Source organism: Pipistrellus kuhlii, unplaced genomic scaffold (genome assembly GCF_014108245.1).
Source record: "Pipistrellus kuhlii isolate mPipKuh1 unplaced genomic scaffold, mPipKuh1.p scaffold_m20_p_2, whole genome shotgun sequence".
Lineage (NCBI taxonomy): Eukaryota > Metazoa > Chordata > Mammalia > Chiroptera > Vespertilionidae > Pipistrellus > Pipistrellus kuhlii.
The window spans coordinates 39,820,591-39,844,049 of NW_023425515.1; the positions used below are offsets into that span (position 1 = coordinate 39,820,591).

Consider the following 23,459-nt stretch of genomic DNA (forward strand, 5'->3'; position numbering starts at 1 on the left):
TCAACTTTTCAACATTTTATTCTTGTATTTGTACAGCTATATGTTACAACGCGGTAATGCAGTTTAGACACAGCCAAACCCTGTCTCCGGAGCAGTTCTAACACAAGCACGACGCAGAATGTGATGGATGAGACAAACATTACCAAAGAGGCTGTTAGCCACAACTTCCAGGCCCTGTGTCTGCCTACACTTCAGAAAGGGATGGAGCGCTCGCCGATCCATCGTTGAAAACTTCCATGAAAAAGGCACCGTAGGACACGTTGTATAGGTATATACAAACCGGAAACTAGAACAAAACACATTTTTTCCTTCCATAGCTTTTTTTTTTTTTTTTTTTTTTTTTTTTTTTTTAATACACACTTGTAAATTGTAAACCTTCACTTGCAAAAAAATACAAATACACTGAGGCATTTTAGACAAAATATTTTCTTACTTAAACAGATGCAATACTTAAAATAGTCTCTTAAGTGCTCTTTCTCAATAAAGATTCTCAGATCCGTGTCTGCCTGCAGATACAAAATCGAGCCTTTAACGCAATGTCATATTTTTAATATATCTTTTTTAGGTTTATATATATTTATTATATATATATATTTATATATTTACAACTCTGCCATATATTCCTTCACCTTTGGTTAAAAAAATTAAAGCCCTCTGATAACATACCGAAGTCTCTGCTTTTAAAAGAAAGCACATTTACATACAAAAGAAACATCTGTTCCCACAAAACATATACATTCCTCATTTTGCAGACTAAGTCAAGTCAGAGCTTTTGCCTACTTCCCCACTTGGCTGTACAAAATGATTCTGCTTTTTTGCTGACATGGTTTGCCTTGCACATAGGAGAAGAAGCAATATTATTTTCTTAATGTTGGATGGCAGTGGGGGAAGGGGAGCTGCCTTGGCTCCCAGTCCCCACACCTCCCCCCCACCCCCACCCCCCATACCCAGCTATGATTTGCACTAGTTGATGAAAGAGGCACTACATCATGGGATGAATGCTGTAAAGTGTTACAGTATCCTTTGGGTAGATTCTGAGAAGGGGCTTGAATGGAAAGCGTCAACACTCCATGCTTCAGCAGGCCTTGGGCAGCTCTGGGGGCAGGTCGGTGGCAGACACGCGGTATTGCACCTTGGTGTTGGTGATGGCGCCATGCTTCTGGCGCAAGTGGAGACGCAGCTGGCTTTTGTGACGGAAATGCAGGTTACACTTCTCGCACTGAGGGAAAACCAGAGGTAAGCGGTTAGCTGTTGTTGATCCAAGAAACACGTCATGTTCAAAGACCCAGAGAAGGAGCTGAGCCCTGTCTCCCTGTGAGCCAGCCAGGAGCTGTTTCCTCTTAGTGGTTACGAGCCCACCTGAATCTGGGGTCCTGCTAAGGGACCAGTACCGCTTTGTGCCAATGTCCCTTCCCTGCTTTCCAAAACGTGGCTCATACTTTTCTCCTGCTTAAACTGTATTTCCCTGACTTAACTCCACAAGTTCAAATCTTATCCAAAAGTGCAGCTCAGATGAAAACTCCCCTAATTATTAAGGAATCCCTAAATCTCTCTAGAATAAAAAGACTCCCTCTTCCCTTTGAACCCCTGTAAGATTTCTAGCCTTGTCTTATTAGGTGGGAAATGCTTAGTATAACTCCTTACTAAACTTCATAATCTACTTAGTATCTAGTAGAATATACTTCTTAGACAATTACACATTAAATCTGAACACATTTGGACAAATGGACTGAATCATGAAAATTAATGAGTCTAAAGATATGCCTTAAAAACACAGTTAGACTCCTTCTTACTTTAAGTAAGCTAACAAGGCATCCCCAAGTAGAGCTGTTTCTAACTTCGATTCAATGAATGGATGCTAATGGTTTTAGTGTAAGAGTTACTTAAAAGTAAAATGAATGATTCTATGGGGTAACCTGAATATAATCCTCGAAGAGAAAAAGGGAAATTTAGGTAAAAAGTAAAAATATCCAAATAAAGTATGGACTTTAGTTTGCAATAACGTATCAATATGGGTGCATTAGTTGTGACATCCTGACGTAAGACATTAACAACAGGGGAAACTGGGCACACCTAGGAGCTCCCTGCACCTCCTTTGCAACTTTTCTATAAATGTAAATATCTGTGTTTTCTAATTGTCTCAGGTGACCCTGTTAGCGGTTCTCAACCTGTGTCTCAACCTATAGGTTGAGAACCACTGCTGTAGAGCCTAAGACCATAAAAAAAAAACACAGAGATATTTACATTACAATTCATAACTAACAAAATTACAGTTATGAAATAACAACAAAAATAACTTTATGGTTGGGAGTCACCACAACATGAGGAACTGTATCAAAGGGTTGTTGCATTAGAAAGTTTGAGAACCGCTGTTCTAGAGGATAATTATAATAGCAAATAGTTATTTTCCTCTTACTACATTCTATCGCTCTGCGCACTTCAGCAAATCCATTAACTTAATATAACTCTATATGTTAGGTCCTCTTCTGGGCTCAATTTATAAGTAATAAAATTAAGGTACTGAGAGAATAACCAATACACCCAAGAATAAATAGCATGTAAAAATATATTCATTCAAGGATTGGTAAACAAAACAATGAAAATAACCCCATTTTGCTGCTAACATTTGTGCTATGGGTTAACCATTCATCAATTCGTTTTTGTGCTCATCACTAACTAGAGTGATGCCATATTCTCTTTTCAGGTTAAATGGAAACTAGAGAAGATAAAAGAGGCTGCTGTCTCAATACTGCCCTGAAGGGCCACAGACCTCAGTGACCAAAAGAGCACAATTTGAAAACTGTGGAGCAGGGCTTGCCCAAGGCCAGAATAAGAACCGAGATATCTCAGCCTGCCTGTCCAGTGTCTTCCCCCTTTATAGCAGACATCTGCAAACTATTCCTCTATGGAGCCAGACAGTAAATATTTTAGGTTTCGTGGGATATTTTACATTCTCTAACACAACAACTCAGCTCTGCTGCTGTGTTGTCAAAAGTGGCCACAGACAATCCATAAATTAGTAAGCAAGGCTGTGTTCCAATAAAACCTTGCTTGTGGACTTTGAAATTTAAATCTTGTAAAATTTGCACATATCACAAAATATTGTTCTTCTTGTTTTTTTTACACACTTGAGTGTATAAAAACCATTCTTAGCTCATGGAATGTTAAAAATAAATTAGCTTATAAGCCATTAATCTGCAGAGTCCCTGCCATGGAACACCATGATTCTGATGGGCCAAGCATGGCTTCAGGCTGCTGGCTACCTGTTCCTTTCCTTCTTCAAATGTTCGTTTCTCTGTTTTATTTTATGTCACCACATTCTTCTACCCCTAATGCTGTGGTTGGCTGCTCCTTCTCAAACTCCTTAGCTTGTCTTCAGTAGACAACAAGCCCAGCACTGAGGCATACAGTAAGCACTCCATAGCATTTTGAAATGAATAAATGAATGACTCTATCATTTATGTATTCGTAATTCAGGCCTCTTTCCTAAGGCCCAGCTCACTAATACCCCTACTTTAAATATCAGCAAACTGAGACACAGGCCAAGCAGGGTGTCTTTGAAAAATCAGGCCCAAATCCACGGCTATGACCATAAGTCCAGTGACCATCCCACTGGGCACTTGAGACAAGAGCAAACAGTCCTGCTGCCCTGCCACTCCATATCCTTGTCCCTCCCAGGTCAACCAGTAGCCACAAAGGCTCCCTTACATGGTAAGGTTTCTCTCCCGTGTGGATTCGCAGGTGGCTCTTTAGAGTCTGCAGATGACGGAAACGGGTGCCACAGATTTCACACGGATAGGGCTTCTCGCCAGTATGGATAAGCACGTGGGCACGGAGGTGAGCCACCTGGACAGAAAAGCAAAGCGTGAGAGGCTCTGTCGGGGTGAGCTGCACCCCCCTGGGCAGCCACATGCCCAGGCTGAGGGGCCCTTTCCCGTGCCCCCGGCTCACCTGTACAAATCTGGCTCCGCAGGTTTCACATTTGTAGGGCTTCTCTCCAGAGTGAATTCGAGTGTGGGTTTTCAGGTTCGCCGGTCGGTTGAACTGGGCCCCACAGATGTTACAACGATAGGGTTTCTCACCTATTACCAAGGGAAAAGGGAAAAGGATAGCTATACTCAATGGAGGTCAACATAGTCCCTGGCTCCTAGGTTTCAAAGCAAACTGCCCTTCCCAGGGCTGTTTTGACTTTCTGTCCCTTAGAAGGTGTCAAAGAGAGGATCCAGGGACCTGCCTACCCTATCCCCATACACACAACAGCACCCCTTGGTCAGAGTTTAAAAGCACGAAGGAGTAGAAACAATACTGGTGTGGAACAGCGATAGAGTGAAGTTCCAGAAAGCCCTGGAACCAGCTTTGTCATCAGGATCATCTAACAGTGGGACTCGGAAAAGTCACTGAGCCTCAGTTTCCCTCTCTAGAACCCCAGGGGCGAATGTTGGAGACTTGGAAAGGCTCTTCTAGCTCTCCGTTTGGATAAGACTGATTCAGTAGTCAACCCACTGAGATAACATCAGGCTGTTCTAGTTTCTTTCAAAACAAACGTGCTTTTCCGCTTGTGGCAACTACAGCTGGATTCCATTTGCAAAGGAGGTGGGGCCTGAGTTGGATGTGATGTTCAAACAGAGGAAGCTAATAGAGGGCTGTGCCTTCCTTCATGGAAAGTTTCTGAGATAAAGGACCCATTTAAAATACCAAGAGAGAGTCAACTTTGGACAACAATCCGGTTATTAGAAGCTACCTGGTAAAGGAATGTGAGTTGATAAGGAATAGGCCCTTAGAGGAAATCAAGAGGCCTTTAGTTTTGTTTGTTTTTTTCTGGCTTTGCAAAAACCAAATCTATTTTGTGTCTCTCAGCCTTAGTTTCTCCTCCTCAACAGTGGGAAACTGTCTTTAGCGAAAGAAGAAAAGCAAGACAGAGAAGCTCAGAGAAAAGACGAAGGGTACATGGAGTGGACCAGCCACTAAGCAAAGATGTGACAGGGCCAGAGCCCTCATTCAGGCCAGAACGGGGCCTGCTCTCTACCTCACCCCACTGGTACCAAGCCCCCAGACTGCTTTCTCTGGAATCCTCTCCCTTTCCTGACCCCATTGACATCAGCAAGCTCAGGAGGGGGGAGGGGGGGGGGCAGGGCCATACCTGTATGGACGGTCTTGTGACTGGCAAGGTTGCCCTTGTAGCGGAAAGAGGCCTGGCAGCGGTCACACTTGTAGGGTTTGTCACTGTGGGTCTGCAGCATGTGCCTCTTGAGCGAGGCCTCCTCAGAGAAGCGGCAGTCACACTCATTGCAGAAGAAGGCCCCATTCTCTGTCAAAGGGTGGGAGGGGACACTCTCATTAGCGGGAGCAAGAGAGATGGGGCTCCAAGGCCCTTCACCTCCATAGCCACCCCAGCGCCCCTGGCCACCCAACATACAAGGGAGCCCCGAGCCAAGGGCCTGTGGAGATTTTCTGTTTCTTAGCATTTAGAATCTCAGTCGCAAAGGAGAAAGGACACATTTGAATACTAAGGAAGCTGGAACCAGCAGGTACCCACATGGCCCACAGCAGCTTGAGAGGAAAGCACCTCGGGGCTCTCCCTTTTCTGGAGAGTGCTGGGAACTGGCTGCTCTTATCAGTTCACAGTTTTATTTGTATTCATTCACAGATGCACTTCAGGTCCCTGAGCCTAAGTCTGTGTCTCTATCTCCAAAATCATGATAATAACCCCTGTCCTACCTGCTTCATGGGAGCACCTGACATAACAAAAGCAGCAGGAATGTAAGATTAAATCAAATGCAATGCTACTTTGAAGTCATTTGGGAAGACCAATGACAAACATGGTCACCCTTGCACCAATCTGCATTTCATGTCTCCCAAAGATTTGTGAGACCGGGAGACTACAGATGATGGTGGGAGTAGAAATAGAGGCCCAGAGAGAAGGAGGTCAAGTGCAGAACAAAGGCAATTGGCCAGGGGGACAGCTATTCAGAAACTTCAATTTAATAGTTCTGTTCAACTAATCTAGTTCAGCTAACATTTCCTGAGTACCCACTCTGCTCTAAAGACTCCCTAGGGCCTATGGGAGTTGCAGGAGTGAGTCAGTGCAGATGCCTCCTCTTTGGAATGGACAACCCAGCATTTTAGGTCCAGAGGGGCTAAGAAAGCACTGGGAGTTACAGCCCAACAAGCTTCCTTTTTTTGGAATGAAGCTACCAAGTCTCTTTGCTCATTCTCTGTTACCCAAGGTGAACTCTTACACTCCATCTTCTGCTTTGGTCTACCTAGTTCCCTACAAGGTCAAGAGTGGAGTGACCAGCTGGTGCCAGTGGACTTCATCAGGAATTTCTCCCAATCAATGTCAATGCGTAAATACTAGTACAGTGGAACACAAGCTCTACAAAGCAGAGGCAGGGGTGGGCCTTCTCCCTGGCCGGAGGGGGCAGAAGGTGGGACTCACCACAGCTGGAATCCGAGTACTCAGAGTGGGTCTCTCCCATCTCCTCCGGGAACGTGGGGCCGGTGGTGTGGAGGCACATCTCCGTGTGCTGAGGGGACTGAGAGCCACAGGACGTGCACTTCGGGGGGTGCAGGTAGAGGGGTGAGTGGCTCTCGCTGCTGCTGCGGGGGGAGCCTGTCAGAGACCTGTGGGAGGAAGAACAGAGTTTCAGCTGCTGAAGCAAAGGGGATCCCTTCCCTGGGCCCCACTCCCGGACCTATTGTAGTTTCTTTCCCACAGTACAGAGGAGGGAATTCCCTGGCTTGCTGTGGAAAAATCGCCTTCCTTACTGAGGCTAATTCAATCAGTCGGCACTTGTCCCACTCCTCTGATATGCTTCACATTTTAGTCAAGAAAAGAGCATGGCTTCTGCGTCCCTCAGAAGTGACACCTGGAACTCTGCTGGGTAACCCTGAGCCCAGGCCTAGACTGCCACTGCACTCACCTGTTGACGATGTTATTGAGCCGGCTGGCCTGTGGGATGGTGGAGTCCTCCCCACTGGCACTGAGCTTCACTGGAGACTGGAGGTCAAGGTTCTCCGGCTCCATGGGTGGCTGGCAGGCCGGTGGGGCAGGGTAGGCCCGAGGGGAAAGGCGGCCCAGCTCGGCCTGCTCGGGCTCCTCGGGCTTGGCATTCTGGTTGAGGCTATTGAGCACAATAAACTTGTATTTCTTCCAGTTGCAGGCTTTGGGGTCGGTGGGGCTCTTGGCTGGAGGGGAGCCAGAGGTCTGAAGGATGCAGGCGTTCTTGCTGCTGCAGGACTCTGTGGGCGAGTTGGGCTGGCAGTCGGACTTCTGGGGGCTCTGGGGACTAACCAGACCCTTCCGGTTTAGGGGGGCATTGTGGGGCTCGAAGTGCAGGGCGATTTCATCCTCTGAGGAGGGTCTCTCTTCCTCCTTGCCAGATTTATCACAGGGGAAGTATGGGACATTCCGGCCTGAAGGGGCAGCTGGCTTGGGGCCCTCGGCCACACTGTAGTGCATGTCACTCCGTGCCTCCTCTGGGGCCACCTCCTTGGGTGAGTAGATGCTGTGGCACACACTTGGGGGCATCTCCATGGCCACCCGGCTGTACTCCCCAGGCATTGGCCTGGCACTATCGCAAGGGAGGGTCCGCTCCTTGGGGAAGGGGTTGGCCACAGGCATCCGGGCATCCCGCAGCTCCTCATCGGAGAAGAGGAAGCTGCTGACGGGGAGGTGGCTGTACACGGGGTAAGACGCTGGCGGTGTGGACAGGCCACTGTACAGGCTGGGGGCGAAGGCTCTGCTCTCACACCCAGGGGGGTTCCTCAGTGGCAGGTTGTTCTCCATCACCTCACGGCCCCGATAGGCCATGATGTCTTGGGGCATCAGCATTCTGTTGTTCAGATACTCTTCACGGGGAGGCTTGATGGGAGGAACCATCTCTGCTTCACTGCAGGAGAAAGCAAGAGAAAACACCGGCCTCCGAATTAGAACTACTAAACAGATGACCTTCCAAGAGCCACTATCTGTGCAATCACAGTTGTGCTTGGGCCAACCAGACATAGGAAATGTGGCTTTTAAGAAGGGAAACACGTGCAATTACCATCGCTAATGCTTGAAGTCTAGCAATCTAGCCCACAGTTGGGTAAATAGGCCTAGAGAAGAGAAGAAAGTTACCCATACAATCTGAGCCTGTTTAAGTCACATACATGTGTAGAAACGTGAATCTGCAATTCTTTGGATCATTATGGAATGGAAAGCTTTCAGAGCCCTTATCTCAATTCACCCAGACAAAGTCCTGCAAGGAAGGGAATACTCGGTTACCACAGGCCACATTTTATACACACGGAAACCGAGGCTCAGGGAGGGAAGAATTCATAGTCCTGGTGCCACATGTGCAGAGGGTCATAGACAAATTGATGCCCTGGGGGGAAAAGGACTCGAGCCATAGGTACTTTGGAAAATAGGCAGCCTTGCTTGTACAGGAAGCCCTGACTATGAAACAGCCAGACCTGGCTTCCAATCCCAGCTGAGCCACTTAGCAGCTGTGTGACCTGGAGCAAGTTACTTAACCGCTCCAAGCACAGGGCCTGACCTAGAGAAAGCAGAAATGATGGCTCTTATGATCTTGCCACCATTATCACCCACAGGAAACAAAGAGTTCAAGTTGCATATACTGGAAGGGTCATTATGTGGGCAAAATATAGGCCAATTCAAACACGGTCACAGTTAATAGAGCTAGAACCAATGAGTGAAGATTAGGGAATCCATTTCAACTCTCCATAAAGAGGAGCTTTCTGACCGTCCAAGGTAAACTGCGTGGCTATGGGAACACTGCATTCCCAGCTCTTGGTTGGGTTCAGACAGAGGCTAGAAACCCTTCTGTTTGACAAGGGTTGCAATCACCCTTGAGCCGTGGTCAGCAAACTGCGGCTCGAGAGCCACATGTGTTTCTTTGGCCCCTTGAGTGTGGCTCTTCCACAAAAACCACAGCCTGGGCGAGTCTATTTTAAAGAAGTAACATTAGAAGAAGTTTAAGTTTAAAAAAGAAATTTCAGTCGTTGTACTGTTGATATTTGGCTCTGTTGACTAATGAGTTTGCTGGCCACTGCCCTAGAGCAGTGAATCAAATGGTTCTAAACAAAGCTCCTCCCTTCTTTGGCTCTCAGATTCCTCACCTTTACATAATGGTATGACTTCCCAGCCCTTGGATAGGGAGTTAGCTAAAATAGAAGAAAAATCTAAAGGATAGGCAAAGGCTTTGGAATAGAGAGAAAGAGCAGAAGGAAGAGCTGAGTGATAATCATAAAAACATCCACAGAGGAGCTGGCATCCAAGCGTGGCCTTACAGGGTAGGAGGGAGGAAAGGGCATGTCAAGTGAATGGGAGAGAGCTGGAGGTGAGGATGCACAAGGCGTATCTGGAGAGCAGTAAGGAGTCATGTTGGCTGGAGCACAGGATTTCGTAAGGGCAGAAGTGTACAAAAATAGATGAAATGTAGGTTGTGGCACATTATAGAGGATTTTTTTTTTTTTTCTGTATGCATGTAATGTTCAGGATTTCTCATCCCTTCTGATCCCTCTTATCTCCCAGGCTTCCACCTGGTAGAGCAGCTCACCTGGCCTTGATAAACTTCCGGCAAGTGTCCACGACATGCTCCATCTGCAGGTACATAGCTGTGGCCATCACGGCCATAATGTTGCCCTCCCGCAGGTTGAGCCGAGATGTGTACATGAAGTCCAGGAGGATGCAGAACCCCTCAGGGTTAATCTCAGGATCCAGGTTGATCACACTAAGGTTGCATTTCAACTGGTCTGTGAAGATGCTGTAGAACAGGCCACTGCAAAACAAACATATGTCTCACTATAGCAGGCATATAGACTCTCCTCAATTACAGTCAGCAACACGTGCAGCCCCTCTCCCCAGACCCTACCTCCAAAACTTCCACAGCGATTAATAATAGTGCCATTTACGGAGTGCTTACCAAATGCCAGTGAGTCATTAAGCACTTTTTATATATTACTAGAGGCCTAGTCCATGAAATTTGTGCACTCAGGAGGGATCCCTCAGCCCAGTCTGCACCCTCTTGCAGTCTGGAAGCTTCAGAGAATGTCTGACTGCCATAGAGATGGGAGAGGCTCCCACCACTGCTGCTGCACTCGCCTGTGGGAGCCCACGGACCACCAGGGGGCAACTCCTGGATTGAGCATCTGCCATCTGGTGGCCAGTGTGTGTCATAGCAACCAGTCATTCTGCTGTTTGGTCAATTTGCATATTAGCCTTTTTATTATATAGGATTCTTCACAACATTGCCAGGTAGATTCTATCATTCTCCTTCTTTTCAAATGAGGAAATGAAGATCAGAGGTGTGAAGTGTGTCTCTCAAAGTCCCAGAACCTGTTTTCCTTTTAGTGTTGTAACTGCACAGATGATCAGAGTTCATTTTAACACTCATCTGTAGTGACTATTTTTTATTTATATCTTTGAGATAAGCCTTGGTCCATCTCTTTATTCTTATTTTACAACTCTTACTGTATTTTTTTAAAAACCAAGTTGAGTAATGATAAATCAATAAAATGATGCCTACATTTACATTCTACTGATTTTTTTCTAAAATGCCATAAACTATCACAAGTTTAGTATTCCTAGAAGGTCCAAGTCAAGCCTCCAGGTAGCATGCTGTCTGGCTTAGGAAAGAGCGCTCAGAAGCCAAAAATCAGGGCTGCCACCTCAAGTCTACTCTTTCTGAGTGTGTTGCAGAAGTGAGCCACACTTCCACCAGTAAGAAGGAATGCAGCCTTGGGCAAGATACTTCTCTATACCTTGGTTCCTTATCTGCAAAGAAAAAACAATAGTATCTACCTTACAGGGTTGAGGCAAGAACATATAAAGGGTATAGAATGATGCTAGCACATAGTAAGCACTCAGTTACCATTAATTAAAAGAACAGGTGCTTCTTGTGGATGTCAAATAAGTTCTCTACTAGCTATTGATTCACCTGCCAGTGTCCTTGCTTTAGCATTTATATAACGGAGGCAATCATGCCATCCATGACACAGGCCATTATGAAGATCCAGGGAGATGATGTAATAAAAAATTGCTGTGAACACTTGAATATATGAAGAAATAGCTGGCTCACTTTCACTAATTTACCCATGGAAATACAGCCACAGTATGAAAGAAACACAATTATGGAGTAAGAGAGCAAACTATTTCAAATTAGCTTGCTTAACGCATTTTAAAAATCTCTTTCACTTTTCATTTTTTGGCCCATGTGAACTGAAGTTATTCTTCATGTTTGCTCCAAACACACCCATTCTTGAGACAGTATCTGATTTCTTCTCCCTCTATTCCCACAGAACAGAAACTCTTTCTCGAAAGGTGTGGGCATTCATTCCCTTTCTGGGGGGCTACCCAGCCAGGCCCTATGCTGGACATCTGGACACAAATCAGTTGTGATCCCAAACCCAGCAGAAGGTCCACATGTTCCACCACGTCCGCTATCAGCACCATCACTCCCCTTGTATTCATCTACCTTTCCCTTCCAGACCCTCACCTGCAGGCCATGAGGACTGTCTTATGGGCTCTAAACTGCTCACGGCTCACCACTATGACAACATCAGTCAAGATGTCCCGGCTCCGGAGGCGATTAAGGTTGAGAAGAACATCACTGGCATGGCGGGTGAACTGGATACAGCTATCAGCCGGCGAGGCCATTTTGTCTTCACCTGCAAATAAGGAGTCAAAATCTTATTAGTTAACCAGAGCTAACCAGAACATGAAGTGCAAACTGAGACCCCTTGTGTTTGGTCTTTAAGTAATTCATGGCCCATCTCTGGGCATTACTGTTCACATCTATAAAATGGGGAGAATAATTTTTATCCAACAAATCAGCATAGAAAGCCCTTTATAGAAAAGGGGAAGGGAATGAATATTGTTGAGTGTTTTCCCCACATACCAAATACTCTACCAGCATTGAGAGGCAGTGAGTGTATGACAGGAGAGAGAACCAGGTTTTGAAAGTTAGCATACTAGCGTGACCTTTTTTTAGCTGTGTGACTTGGAGCTGATTGCTCCATGTTTCTGGGCTTTGGTTTCCCAAAATGAGAGTAGTAATACCTATGTAGTTGTAAAATTAGAGATATGTGCCTGATCTATAAGCCTAGGTTCTGAAAAATTGTAGCTATTCTCATCAGTATCTAATTTCTCCTCTATTAGGCTTTAGAATTATCTCCATGCTCCAACAAGCACCCAGCACATTGCTAGTGGATAGTAGGTGGCTAAATTAATTTGAACTAAGAAATAATTTGGGGAATGAATGATGACACAACAGTGGTTAAGACAGTCTAATGCAGGGCTACAGGATGAGGGCTGGGAGTGACAGAGAAGGAATAAGCAATCCTTCACCTATCTAATGAAAAGTGGCAAAGTCCACAGAAACATATGCATTGGCAAATTCAAAAGAAACAGTTTCCCCACAAAATGTTAAGGCATATAATTCAATTTACTTACCCAATGCCTTGATTCACAGTCCAAAATTCTGCTTAAAACCTGCAGGGAAGAGAAAAAAAACAAACAAACAGAATTCGATTTAATGAGTGTAAGATTGTCCACTATAGTCTTATTTTAGGATGCACGTGGTTAGTTTTACTTTGATAGCTGCAGCCTGCCAGCTGGTGCGGTTTTACCATAAGCTAGGAAACAGTTTTCCAGCTCTGCTCTTATGAAAACAACAGGCACCCAAAGCCATGCGATAATGTTTATACCCTGAGTACTGGGGATATGGTACATACATTAATTGCATATACATCTACACATATGTTTCCTTTCTCAATGTAAACAATGTTCACTACCTCAAAGCGAGTGCATTTGTGGGAAAGAAAACATTTAAAGAAAGAAAAAAAAAATCAGCATTAATAAGGATGACCATTCAGGGGCCTAAAAACGTTGGACGCTTTTGAAACCTGCTAATATATTACTTTTTAAAGCCTTAGAATGATTCCACAAGGCCAACAAGGTAAAGCTCTTTATCCCAATTTCTCTGGTGACAAAACTGAGACTCGGGTTCAAGTGGTTTTCCAACGACAAAACGGCCAGGCAGTACTTCCTGACTGTCTGAAACACTGAAGACTGAATCTGCAGAATACAACTGAGGTGGCCTAGCTATGCTTTTCTTAAGGATCTTTGCCTTCTGTTTAAAAGTTTCCTCTCCCTTCCCGCTTGGGTCTAAGACAAAATATACTGCCACAATCTTGCAAGTTTGTGCTTCCCCCTGCTGGTTAAAATATTTAATTGTTTGATTTAGCTGAGAAATGGCCAGGGACACTAATGAAATTTGTACCTTCTCCAAGTTGGTTTCTTTAAAACAAAATAATTTAAAAGTACAGGTGGAAGACTCTCATTTATGACAGTATATGGGCTGCAGAACAACGACAGAAAAAAAAAAAAAAAGCTATCTTAGCCCTCTTCCCCACTCCCTTTTAAAAAAAAGCTTAGGCCTTAGTTATTTTCCAGGTAAAGGGGCCCCGAGGCCAGGGAGGTCTTGTTAGACCACATAGATGGTGAATAGCCCAGCCCTAGATCTTCTGGCTCAAATTCCTGACCCTTTCCAAATTGGCCTACGTGCTGTAGAACATGCAAGACAGCACCCTGACGTGGGTGAATCTCATTTTTAAGTTCCTTCCCCCCACACAAACACTTTGCCCCCATTCCAGGCTGCTGAGTCTTACCAAATGAGCACTAACATGAGAGGTTTCCTTGAGTCTGTAACCAAACACTCTGACAATTCTCTGTGGTCCCAAGTGCCCGTCACTCAATCTCATCGGCTTCAAGGTTAGGTGTGTATGTATGTGAGTGAGTGGGGATAGGGGGTTAGAAAACGGGGGAAGGGAGAGGACAGAAAAAGACAAAAGAACCTATTTCCTCCTCTCCCTGTTCCAACTCAAAATAGCCAGAGAGAGATAGACTAAATTGATCCTAACAATCGTTCAATTATTGGTCTCCAGTGAAAAAGAATGCTGAAGGCACACGTGAGGTTTATTTATAAACCCGCTCCTCTTCCCTCATGGAAGGGATCCCTAAACACGTCTGTAATACCGAAGGCTGTCCTCCAGCCAGCTGCAACCGCCAGCTCTCCAGTGGATTTCCAGTCACACACCTTTGGACCACAGGAAGCCCAGATTTGCCATTTCACCTTGACACTTATCAATGATTCACTCCAGATTTGGATTGAAACAAACAAAGCAATTCCCCCTGGGTCTGCTATCAGCCACACTCCTCCAGGCTGGGCACCTTTCACCCTAAACCTCTGCCTGGGTTGTCCCAAAATAAATGCACCTACACTAAGGTCCATGTCCTTGCTAAGTCCACTCCTTCCTACTGAGCTCTGTCTCAGGAGGCGCCACAGTGAATGACTATGCGGGTTATGGTGGGTGTGGGTGACAGACTTCCCTCTCGGAGCTGCAGGTGTGGAGGGACCACTAGCATTTGGTTTGTGTTTGGGTTTTTTTTTTGTTTTTTTGTTTGTTTGTTTTTACAGGCCACTCAGCTCCTTCCAGTCCATTATTGTATCTGATCCTCATTAACAGCCCTGATTTACTGGGGAGGCTCCAGGGAATAAGCCTTGCCCAACATCTCAAAACCAATCACCAGCAAGCCCTGGACAAACCTGTCTGCTAGCTTCAGAAACTCACCAGCGACACACACACACACACACACACACACACACACACACAAGATTCATGCCACAAAAACAACCAAGAGATCAGAGCTGTCCAGGAGAAAGTGACAACTGCAAGGGCCCAGACCTGGACTCCTCTGAATCCAGCCCGCCCCAGCCACAGAAACTACCAAGTGAGAGTTAAAAAAACACTCACACCAACCAAGTGAGAGTTAAAATTTGCCTTTTCCTGCCCTCCCCCCCCTCCCTACAAACAATCTCTCTCTCTCTCTCTCTCTCAATCTCTCTCTCTCTCTCTCTCTCTCTCTCTCTCTCTCTCTCTCTCTCTCTCTCTCTCTCTCTCTCTCTCTCTCTCTCTCCCCTTTGGTGTTTAAATTTAAGCGCCCTCAGAAGAAAGGCAGAGAGAGAGAGAGAGAGAGAGAGAGAGAAAGAGAGAGAGAGAGAGAGAAGGTTCCGGTGACAGCGAGCCAATACAAAGACCCCATCACCCCATCCCTTCCCTCCTCCGTACACTTGGTGGCCCCTGGGCAGCCCGGTCTTCTCGCTCACACACACCCCAGCCCCGCGCGCGGGCGCAAGCCCACCCCGCTCCACGGTACCTGGCTGCCAGGGCGGCCTGCCCACCCGGGGGCGCCGCGCCACCGCCTCTGCCCATCCGCCTCCGAGTGCCCGCGGGCTGGGCGGAGGCGCCGCGGGACCGCCGTGGCAGCCCTCAATGTGGTGGTATTCGGGCAAAACTTTCCGTGCACCTCGGGAACTAACATTGTGTGTGCCTCTTTCTTTTTCCTGTTACGCCCGCCCGTCAAGGCAGGGGGCAGTGAGGGGAATGGCTCAGCCCTCTCCTTCCCGGAACGCAGTCCGTCTCCGCTCTGCGGAGTTCACGGAACGCTCCCGGCTCGTCGCCGACTCCGGCGAGAAGTAACTTTCCAGGAAGCCGCGGGCCCCCACGGCCGCCGCGGGAGGGATCGCCGCCTGGCCGCGCGGGCTGCTGGGGATTCACCCGGACGGGGGCGGGTGGGGGCGCCCCGCTCCCCTCCAGGCTGGCGGGGAATGCGGACACTTTCCCCTAAATCCGCCGGCCGCGCGCATCCACCCAGGGACTGACAGCTCCCGAGTCCTACCCTTCTCCGGACAGTTTTACTAGAATAAAGGGGGGTGGTTAGGCTAGTTAGTTAGCAGAGCCGACCCTAGACGCCAGGATTTGGGGTCTAGTCTGAAGCTCATTTCGTAACTTCAGGTTGCCCAAGTCTGGCATTTATTTGCCTGGGGCGTCTCTCTCTCTCTCTCTCTCTCTCTCTCTCTCTCTCTCTCTCTCTCTCTCTCTCTCTCTCTCTCTCTCTCTCTCTCTCTCTCTCTCTCTCTCTCTCCCTTCGCTTGGCCCCAAATTCCCTTTTTAAAGAGGATAGTTAGGCGAGGCGTCCAGGCCTGCAAGGTGGAGGGCTCGGGGTCTCCGTGCAGCGCACCCCAGCCGAGTTGGAGAAACCCTACACCGATAGCCCTTCCGCCCACGTTGGCAAGTAGGGGAATACAGCTCGGCTGGGTTTCCGCCCCAAGCCTTTGAATAAAGAGCTGCCAGGCCGAACCTGGCAAGGTTTCGGTTTTTCCGAATTCTATTTCTCTGAAAACCCGTTAGAAACAAGGTTGGGACTCAGGAGAGGCCAGGACGCCGACCCCGCCGCGTGCGCGCGCGCTCCAAGGTGGCCGCGCCTTCCCAAAGCTTCCCTGGGAATTGTAACCCCTGGCGCCATCTCCCATTTATGTTCCAAGAGGCGCTTTGTGGGGGAGCTGGGACTGGGGTGCCGGGGATGCGAAAGACGCAGCCTTTCAAAGCCACAGCTGGGTCTTAAAACTGGCTTTGGTGACACCCGGCGCCGTGCCGCCAGTCAGCGGCGGAGTTAAGGTCCCTTCCTCACGACTGGGCCTCTGCAGCCTCCCGCTTTGAGGCTTTCTCATTCCTTCGCCAGGTGGAATATACTGGTGAAAGCGAAGGCTGACATTTAATATGGGATGGGGTGGGGGTGTGCATACAGGAAGGGAAGTTAAAATCAAGTAAAGGCACTTATTGGGAATTAGGAGTCCCGTAAGCATGTCTCGCCGCTACTGAACACTAGAGGGAGCCTTCCCCACAGGGCTGGAGACCAGCCATCCCTCGTCGCCCCGCCCCTTCTTCCTTCCCATTGACCTAGTTTCGACAGTCTCGGGAGGAGACCTCGGTCCTCCACCCCCCGCCCAATCCTGGCCTACCGTTGGCTTATTGGTAATCTAATAACTCAAATAACTCGGTGAGAGATCCAAAGGAGAATGTGGGAAGCACTGTGTAAGGGAAGGGACGAGGAATTTTAATAAGGGTGAGAGCTGAGCAGTGAAACCCTGATCGTTGGGTTTCTGCAGGCGGAGCGCTGCCTTTCTATTCAGCATCTCAACTAAAGTAACAGCGCGGGTCCAGCCCCAGGGGTCCCACAGTAGGTGGTGGATTCAAAACTGCGGAGTTGTTTTTGTTCAGTGTGGGACTCTCTTCCAGCTTTTTATTCTTGGGGTGGGAGGGTGGGGAGTCGACAGTAGATGAAAGCCAATTTGATACTGCGGTGGCCTCAGCAGGGCAGTCGTGTTGGGTGCCCGAGGTCCGAGGTGTTCGGGGACGTTATGTCCTAACTTCCTATCACGTTTCTGACAAAAGCGCTCTTTTAAGCTTGCAAACTTCTAGGAAATGCAATAAAGCAGAGGGATGTGTTTTATCAGCAAGATCTGCAGAGGAGCGGCAGAAGGGACGCTGCCCCATGCTTCCAGCTTGCTGGAGACAGCCTCCCAGAAAGGTCCGGCAGACTATGCCAAGCAAACCACGTCCCCGAGCAAAGATATCTCTCCGCCATCCGGGTTGGGCCGCGCTCGGCTTCTGCAAAAAAGGCCTGCGGGGGAGGGAAAAGGCATGATCTTCCCAAGCAAACAATGCCTTTAAAAAACCCGATCTGGACCGAAGTCAGCCAAGGTCTTTATTCGCGTTAATGAGGATGGAAGGCACTAACTGTCCTTGGAAGGCGATGAGTCAAACTTGACCGCTCTTCGAACACGTCCCCAGATTCATTTCCAACCCGAACAGAGGCGCGTTTCTCCGGCGCGGCCTCCAACAGCTCCCCCAGCGAGAGAGGCTGAACTCGATTCCTCTGCGGACCGGGCGGTAGAGACCACAGCGTCTCCGCGGCTGTGCGGGAGGCCGCCGCTAGGGGCCGCTAGGACACCGGCGCACGTTTGCCATCTTAAGTTTTTAACTCTCAGAAAGAAAAAGTGCTAGGAAGCGGCTGTGGCGCAAATTCTAGTGAGGATCACACTCTGCCGGTCGCTATGACCCATCCACACAACTGATTTCTCTCCGAGCCACTAAGCAAAGTTTAGAAAGAAGAGGCTACAGAGGAATTTCAGGATCCAAATATCAGCCTCAGGTGCTGCAAGAATGCATCTCCGCATGTCCAGGACTGGGCCTGAGTCACTCCCTAACACATGCCTCCCCACCCCACCCCACCCCCTCAAGATATGGGCCCCCCCACCCCCCACTCCTCAGCACAACTGTAGGCGTTTCGTGTTAGTTATTGAAAATCTTAGGCCATAATTTATAAACCAATTCCTCCAAGACAGCTGGAGAACCATTTTCCACCTTTAGTGACCTAAGAGGTTAGAATCAAGGCACTTTGAAGGCTGTTCCTTCTTTTACATACTTCAAAGGAGTGAAGGTAAGCTTCCCTTTGACTTCCAGTCACTAACCTGGAAATTCAGAGACTTAAAATCTGGCCTGGATTATGTAGGTATCTCACTATTACAGGTCCCCTCATCAGGCCTGTTTTCTCAACTGTAAAGAGTTGTATGTCCTAGAGCCCCCATGGCATCCCTCCAATACGAATATCGCCCTTTCCCCCCCTCCTACCCCCCGCCGGAGAGGCAATAGCAATATGGAGGTAGTGTGGAGTTCTTTCCAGTTCTTTTACTTTTACTGTTCTCTTCTTAGAGGCAGATGCCCATCACTAAGCAATCTTGGATCGGGCAAGCATCCCGAGGCTTTATAATTTTCATGCATCTTATCCAAACTTTGGACGTCGGATGCCATCCTCACTGGAGGCTGTCCTCCCTGCCAGTCCTAGTACCAGGTTGGGAGACTTGGGGAGAGGAGAAGTGACGCGATCCACCCACCGCCCAAAGCTGGAATCTCAGCAAGACCTATCACTAGGTGGCAGGCTCAGTCAGTCTGTCTGAAAATCACTGCGCAGCTACAACCTTCCACACCCAACTACCCCCCCCCTTTTTTTTGTCTGTTAGGGGGAGGGAGTTGCCATCATAGGCCAAGCTGGAAAACACTTAATTTACTAGATGTATTCTTTTTTCTTCGCGATGCTCACGCCTCTAGCAACCACAACACATGATCTGGAGTTTGAGTTCTTGGAGTAGACTGGTTTTTCCAGCCGGAAAGGCTGAAAGTATTGAAAAGGGAAAGCAAGGGTGCACTTGTCTTCAAAAAAGATCATCAGAATAGCACTCCATGGCATTTAGAAGAGCTCCCTGTCAAGCACTGGGCGACCAGCAGAGGAAGCCTAGAATAAACTCCTGATCCCCCACAAAGAAAGCGGACCCTGGAGGTCAACTGCAGGGTTCCCCCCAGGCTTACAGCGCTCCCAAAATCCGGGAGAGTGGGAGTGGTCTTTTGATGGGACCACTGATCTGAGGCGGGAGTCGAAGAGGATTGGGAGAAGCCTCTCCTGGGGCGCAGACAAGCCGGCACCCTCGCTGGGATCCCTGCGGCAGCGTTCCTGTTCCCACTAGTTGCGCAGTGCAGGGCACCAGCATGCGCCACACGCTAACTTTGGGCTGGCTGGACTCCAAACCAAGACACAGACCAGATAACCGTGGCCCCGAGCAATCAACCCCCTAACCTCACTCCTAAATCTCTCCTCCCTCCCCCCCACGCACACACCACCATCACCGCCAGCAAAACTACAGAGCTTCCAGTCATTGCGGATTTTAACACTAACATATTCCTTCCTATCTAAACGTCAGACAACAGAATTCAGGTGCCCTGAGAAGTCAAGTCCAAAAGAGAACGGGGGCTATCTCCTCCAGAACTCCCTTGCTTAAAGCCAATTAGGCAACCTTCCCCTCTCTCTAGTTCCTTCTCTCTCTCTCTCTCTCTCTCTCTCTCTCTCTCTCTCTCTCTCTCTCTCTCTCTCTCTGATTGGAACTACTTTGCTTTTTATACGACACCATCCTAGCTGAAAATAAACTTTTCCTCTTCCCATTTGAGAAATCAACTGCAAAGTCCTTTTTTTTAAAAGTTAGTTTTATATTGTTAAAGGCCAAAAAAATAAATGAATTCCTCATAAGGTCATTTCACAATATTTCTCAAATTCTTTGACTTGTGCACCCAGAGTCTCACCCACCGAGGGGTGGCGCTGCCACACCACCTCCTCTGAACCTTAAGTTTTTCATAACAAAGTGGCTTGTGAGTGTGGCTACCCCAAAGGAGAGGGAAGGAAGGATTTTGACATCTAGTCATGGCTAACATTTACTCAACCAATAACTGGAACTCTTCGGGGCTCAGGAAAGGACAGCTTAAGAATTTAGAGTCCCACCCCTGTCCACCAAGCCCAGAAGTAATTGGAAGGTCTTTTCACGAAAGCATGGGATAAAACCCTTCCAAACTGAGCACAGAGGCAAGGCCAGCTGGAGAATTCCCCCTTCCTCTGGCTGCCTTCTCCTTCCAGTTGCCTAGTTTTCACAAAGAGCTTCTGGCCTTATTGTCACAATCAACAGACCCTTAGAATCAGCCAATGCTTGAGCCTGCAGTATTAGAAAGTCTTCCAAATAGTATGATATTGGAAACTACTATTTATAAATGGGGGAGGGGAGACACTTCTCATCTACAGGTTTCTATTTTGGCCTGAAGACTCAACTGCAGTCCTTTGAGCAAGGGAATGCTCATTTCCTGGTAACCTCTTGCCATGTCTTCCTCCCCCAGAGACACATATCTCCTCTCTCTCTCTCTCTCTCTCTCTCTCTCTCTCTCTCTCTCTCTCTCTTAAAAAGTATATATTTTAAAGCAAGAATGTGATTTCACCTCATTCCTTTGAACTCATGTTTGCTACCTCCAGGAATAGCGTGTGGACTAGGGCCAGATGAACTTCAACTTGGGCTGCAGATTTACGAGATTCTGTTGCAGTGCCAAAGGCTCTTGGTAGTAAATAGTGAGCAAAATAGATACCTGTCTCCTGACAGGTCTTGCCTCCCCCCACCCCCTATATTTTTTAAGTTATTTATTAAAACCGCACACACACCTTGCAAAGAAAAAGGGAAACTGGCAGTCTCTGTAGAGGAAGCCGGTGGCATCGCGCAGAGCCACAAACTGTATTTCTAAACAGCCCTTTCCCTGGTTCCCTCTCTCCTGCCCCACTTTTTTTCTTTCTGGACAGTAAAAAAAGAGAGTAAAAATGCATCTACTGATATTCACTTATTTAAAAAAAACATTACAAGATTTTTCTCCTGGAAACTATAAACTGACTCAGTAAACAGCTCTGGACTTTCAGCCCACTGTTTAGGGTCGTTCTCCCTGCTCCGCTGTCAGGACCCCCACCGCCAAGTCTTAGCTATTGGGAGAAGGGATACAACAGTCAAAGGCTCTTTTTCACTCTTGTAAAAATCTGTTGTGTTGTGTTCTTGTTTTTGTTTTCATGGGGGAGCTTTTAAAACTCATGATTGCAACACCAGTTCCATTTTTTTTTCCACCAGAGTTCCAATAATACAGCATCATACAAGGCAACATAACCCATAACTCTCCAGAAATTTACCATGGTCAGGCCGCTACCATCGGCAGCGGGCCGGCCCCTGGCTCCTTCGGTCCCTGGGAGCAGCAGCCGACTTCCGAGGCTCCAACTCCCAACCAGATCCCGCCCCGGGCCGCCGCCGCCGCCGCCGCCTTCTCCCTTGCCTAGTCCCTCGAGAAAGAGCCAACAGGTTGCAAATCCAACCAAACCTCACGTTCCGATTTTGCAAAATCACTCACAAAGATCTCCCTTTCGCGCCCGCGCCCCCTCCTCCCGCGCCCGGCCGCCCGGCCAGGACCACAAAGTGTTCTCTCCTCCCGGGTCTTGCACGCAGGAACGCGCGGGCTGGGGCTGTTTTGTTTTGGTTTTATCCCCACTCGCCCAGGGCAAGGACCTCGGTCATCTAAAGCCTAACGCCGGCCACTTCCCGGCCCGTCGTTGTCATTTTTACAAAGATCGCACCACGGGAAGAATAAAATGAAATGCAGGGACGCGGGGGAACAGCCATTGGGAGCTAACACCGAGTCACGCAGTAGCCAAAATAACAAAACACCGCGGCCGCCAAGAATTCCCGCCACCTTCCTTCTCCGCCAGGCTGCCTCGGGAAGGTTCCCGGAGCCCCCGCACACGGAGCAGCCCCGCAGGTGCACACGCGTCCCCCTGGACCACCTCCCACCCACCCCCAAACCCCGGTCCCGCCAGCAGCTTCTCTCCCTGGGATGCGAGAGGGAGCGCGCGCTGTTCCCGACTCCCTGGTCTGCAACCAAGAAAGCATAATTTCCAAAGTATTCCACATCCCCGCCCCCAGGCGAGCCAAACCTCCCCCAAAACACAGAGAAAGGGGACACCCAAACACTCGCATCTCCTTAGGGAAGATCACGGCTCAGAACGGAAAAAAAAAGAAAATAAAAAAGTAGAAACTATACTTCATACGGATTTTTAGGGGGATTAAAAACAAAACAAAACAAAAAACAACAACAACATTTTTCCTCCAAAATCTCAGCTCAGAGGCAGCGAGTCTAGAGGACCAAGGGCGGTGGAAGGGAGCCAGCGGGAAGAGCGAGCGAGCGAGCGGGCGGTCTCCCTCTTTGCCGCCCGGAGTTACGGAGAAGGACGGGGAGGGGATGGAAGAGAAGGCCGGGGAGAAGGCGGAGGGAGGGAGGGAGGGAAGCCGAGGCAGGAGCGAGGTTAGCGAGGAAGGCAGCTTGCAAGCCAGAAAAAAAAGAGGGGAAAAACACAGCCGCAGGAATCCAGCCCAGATCACAAGCCGTACGCAAGCAGGCAGCAGCAGAGAGAGCGAGAGCGAGAGCGCGGAGAGCGCGGGCGCGCGTCCTCCCCGCGGTCCGGGGCCAGACAGCAGCCCCCAGACTTGCCCCAAGCACCCCCCAAACACTGCCTGGTCCTTTCTGCTCCGGCCGCCCCCTAACTGTCCTCCTTCCTCTCCTCCACCTCCTTAAAATAAAAAAAATAAAAATAAAAAAAAATAAAACAACACAAGGGAGGGTGGCAAAAAGCCTCCCCACACCGGCCGATTCACTCAAGACAAGAATCAAATAACAAATACATTAGAAGAAAAAAAAAATCTATATCCTAAGAGTGGGAGAGACATGGGACTAATCATAGGCATTTATTTTAACACCTGACAGCTAGAATAAATAAATATATATACACATTCATATCAATAGATACACATAGGAAACTTGGAGCCAAAGCATTTGGCAAGAGCGGAAAAAAAAAGGAATTAAAAGGTAAAATAATGATCATGAGCAGCGGCGGCGGCGGCAGCGGCACCAGCGGCAACAGTGGCGGCGGCGGCGGCAGCAGCAGCAGCAGCGGCGGCAGCAACAGCAATAATCACCTGGTGTCCGGCCTTTCCTAGAAACTTCTTGCATCACCACTTCTAAGAACCCCAGTTCTAAGAATCAACAGAGCTCAATTCTCGGAATTTGAGCTTCGGACTTTACCACTGCCGCATGGAAGGGGAGGACACTGTGTCAGAGCTGCGGGACTTTTGCCTTCTTTTGCCAGTTAAAAGCAT

At 48.3% G+C, this 23,459-nt stretch overlaps 1 protein-coding gene across 6 annotated transcripts; it reads right to left on the reverse strand.

The window, feature by feature from the left end:
• On the reverse strand, positions 1-23,395 carry BCL6 (BCL6 transcription repressor). 6 transcript variants are annotated; one of them, XM_036448693.2, is made up of 10 exons: positions 23,280-23,395; positions 12,455-12,493; positions 11,499-11,670; positions 9,561-9,782; positions 6,924-7,892; positions 6,440-6,624; positions 5,141-5,308; positions 3,952-4,082; positions 3,709-3,846; positions 1-1,219 (listed from the first exon to the last, which is right to left on the reverse strand). In XM_036448693.2, exons 3-10 carry the CDS (start codon positions 11,657-11,659, stop codon positions 1,076-1,078), a joined length of 2,118 nt encoding a protein of 705 aa, XP_036304586.1. In that variant the 5' UTR covers positions 11,660-11,670; positions 12,455-12,493; positions 23,280-23,395; the 3' UTR covers positions 1-1,075. The 6 variants fall into 6 exon arrangements, with proteins under 6 accessions (XP_036304586.1, XP_045439751.1, XP_036304587.1 ...); XM_045583795.1 differs by lacking the exon at positions 23,280-23,395 and adding an exon at positions 21,446-21,586; XM_036448694.2 differs by lacking the exon at positions 23,280-23,395 and adding an exon at positions 15,221-15,714.
• Between the last annotated feature and the right edge of the window lie 64 nt (positions 23,396-23,459).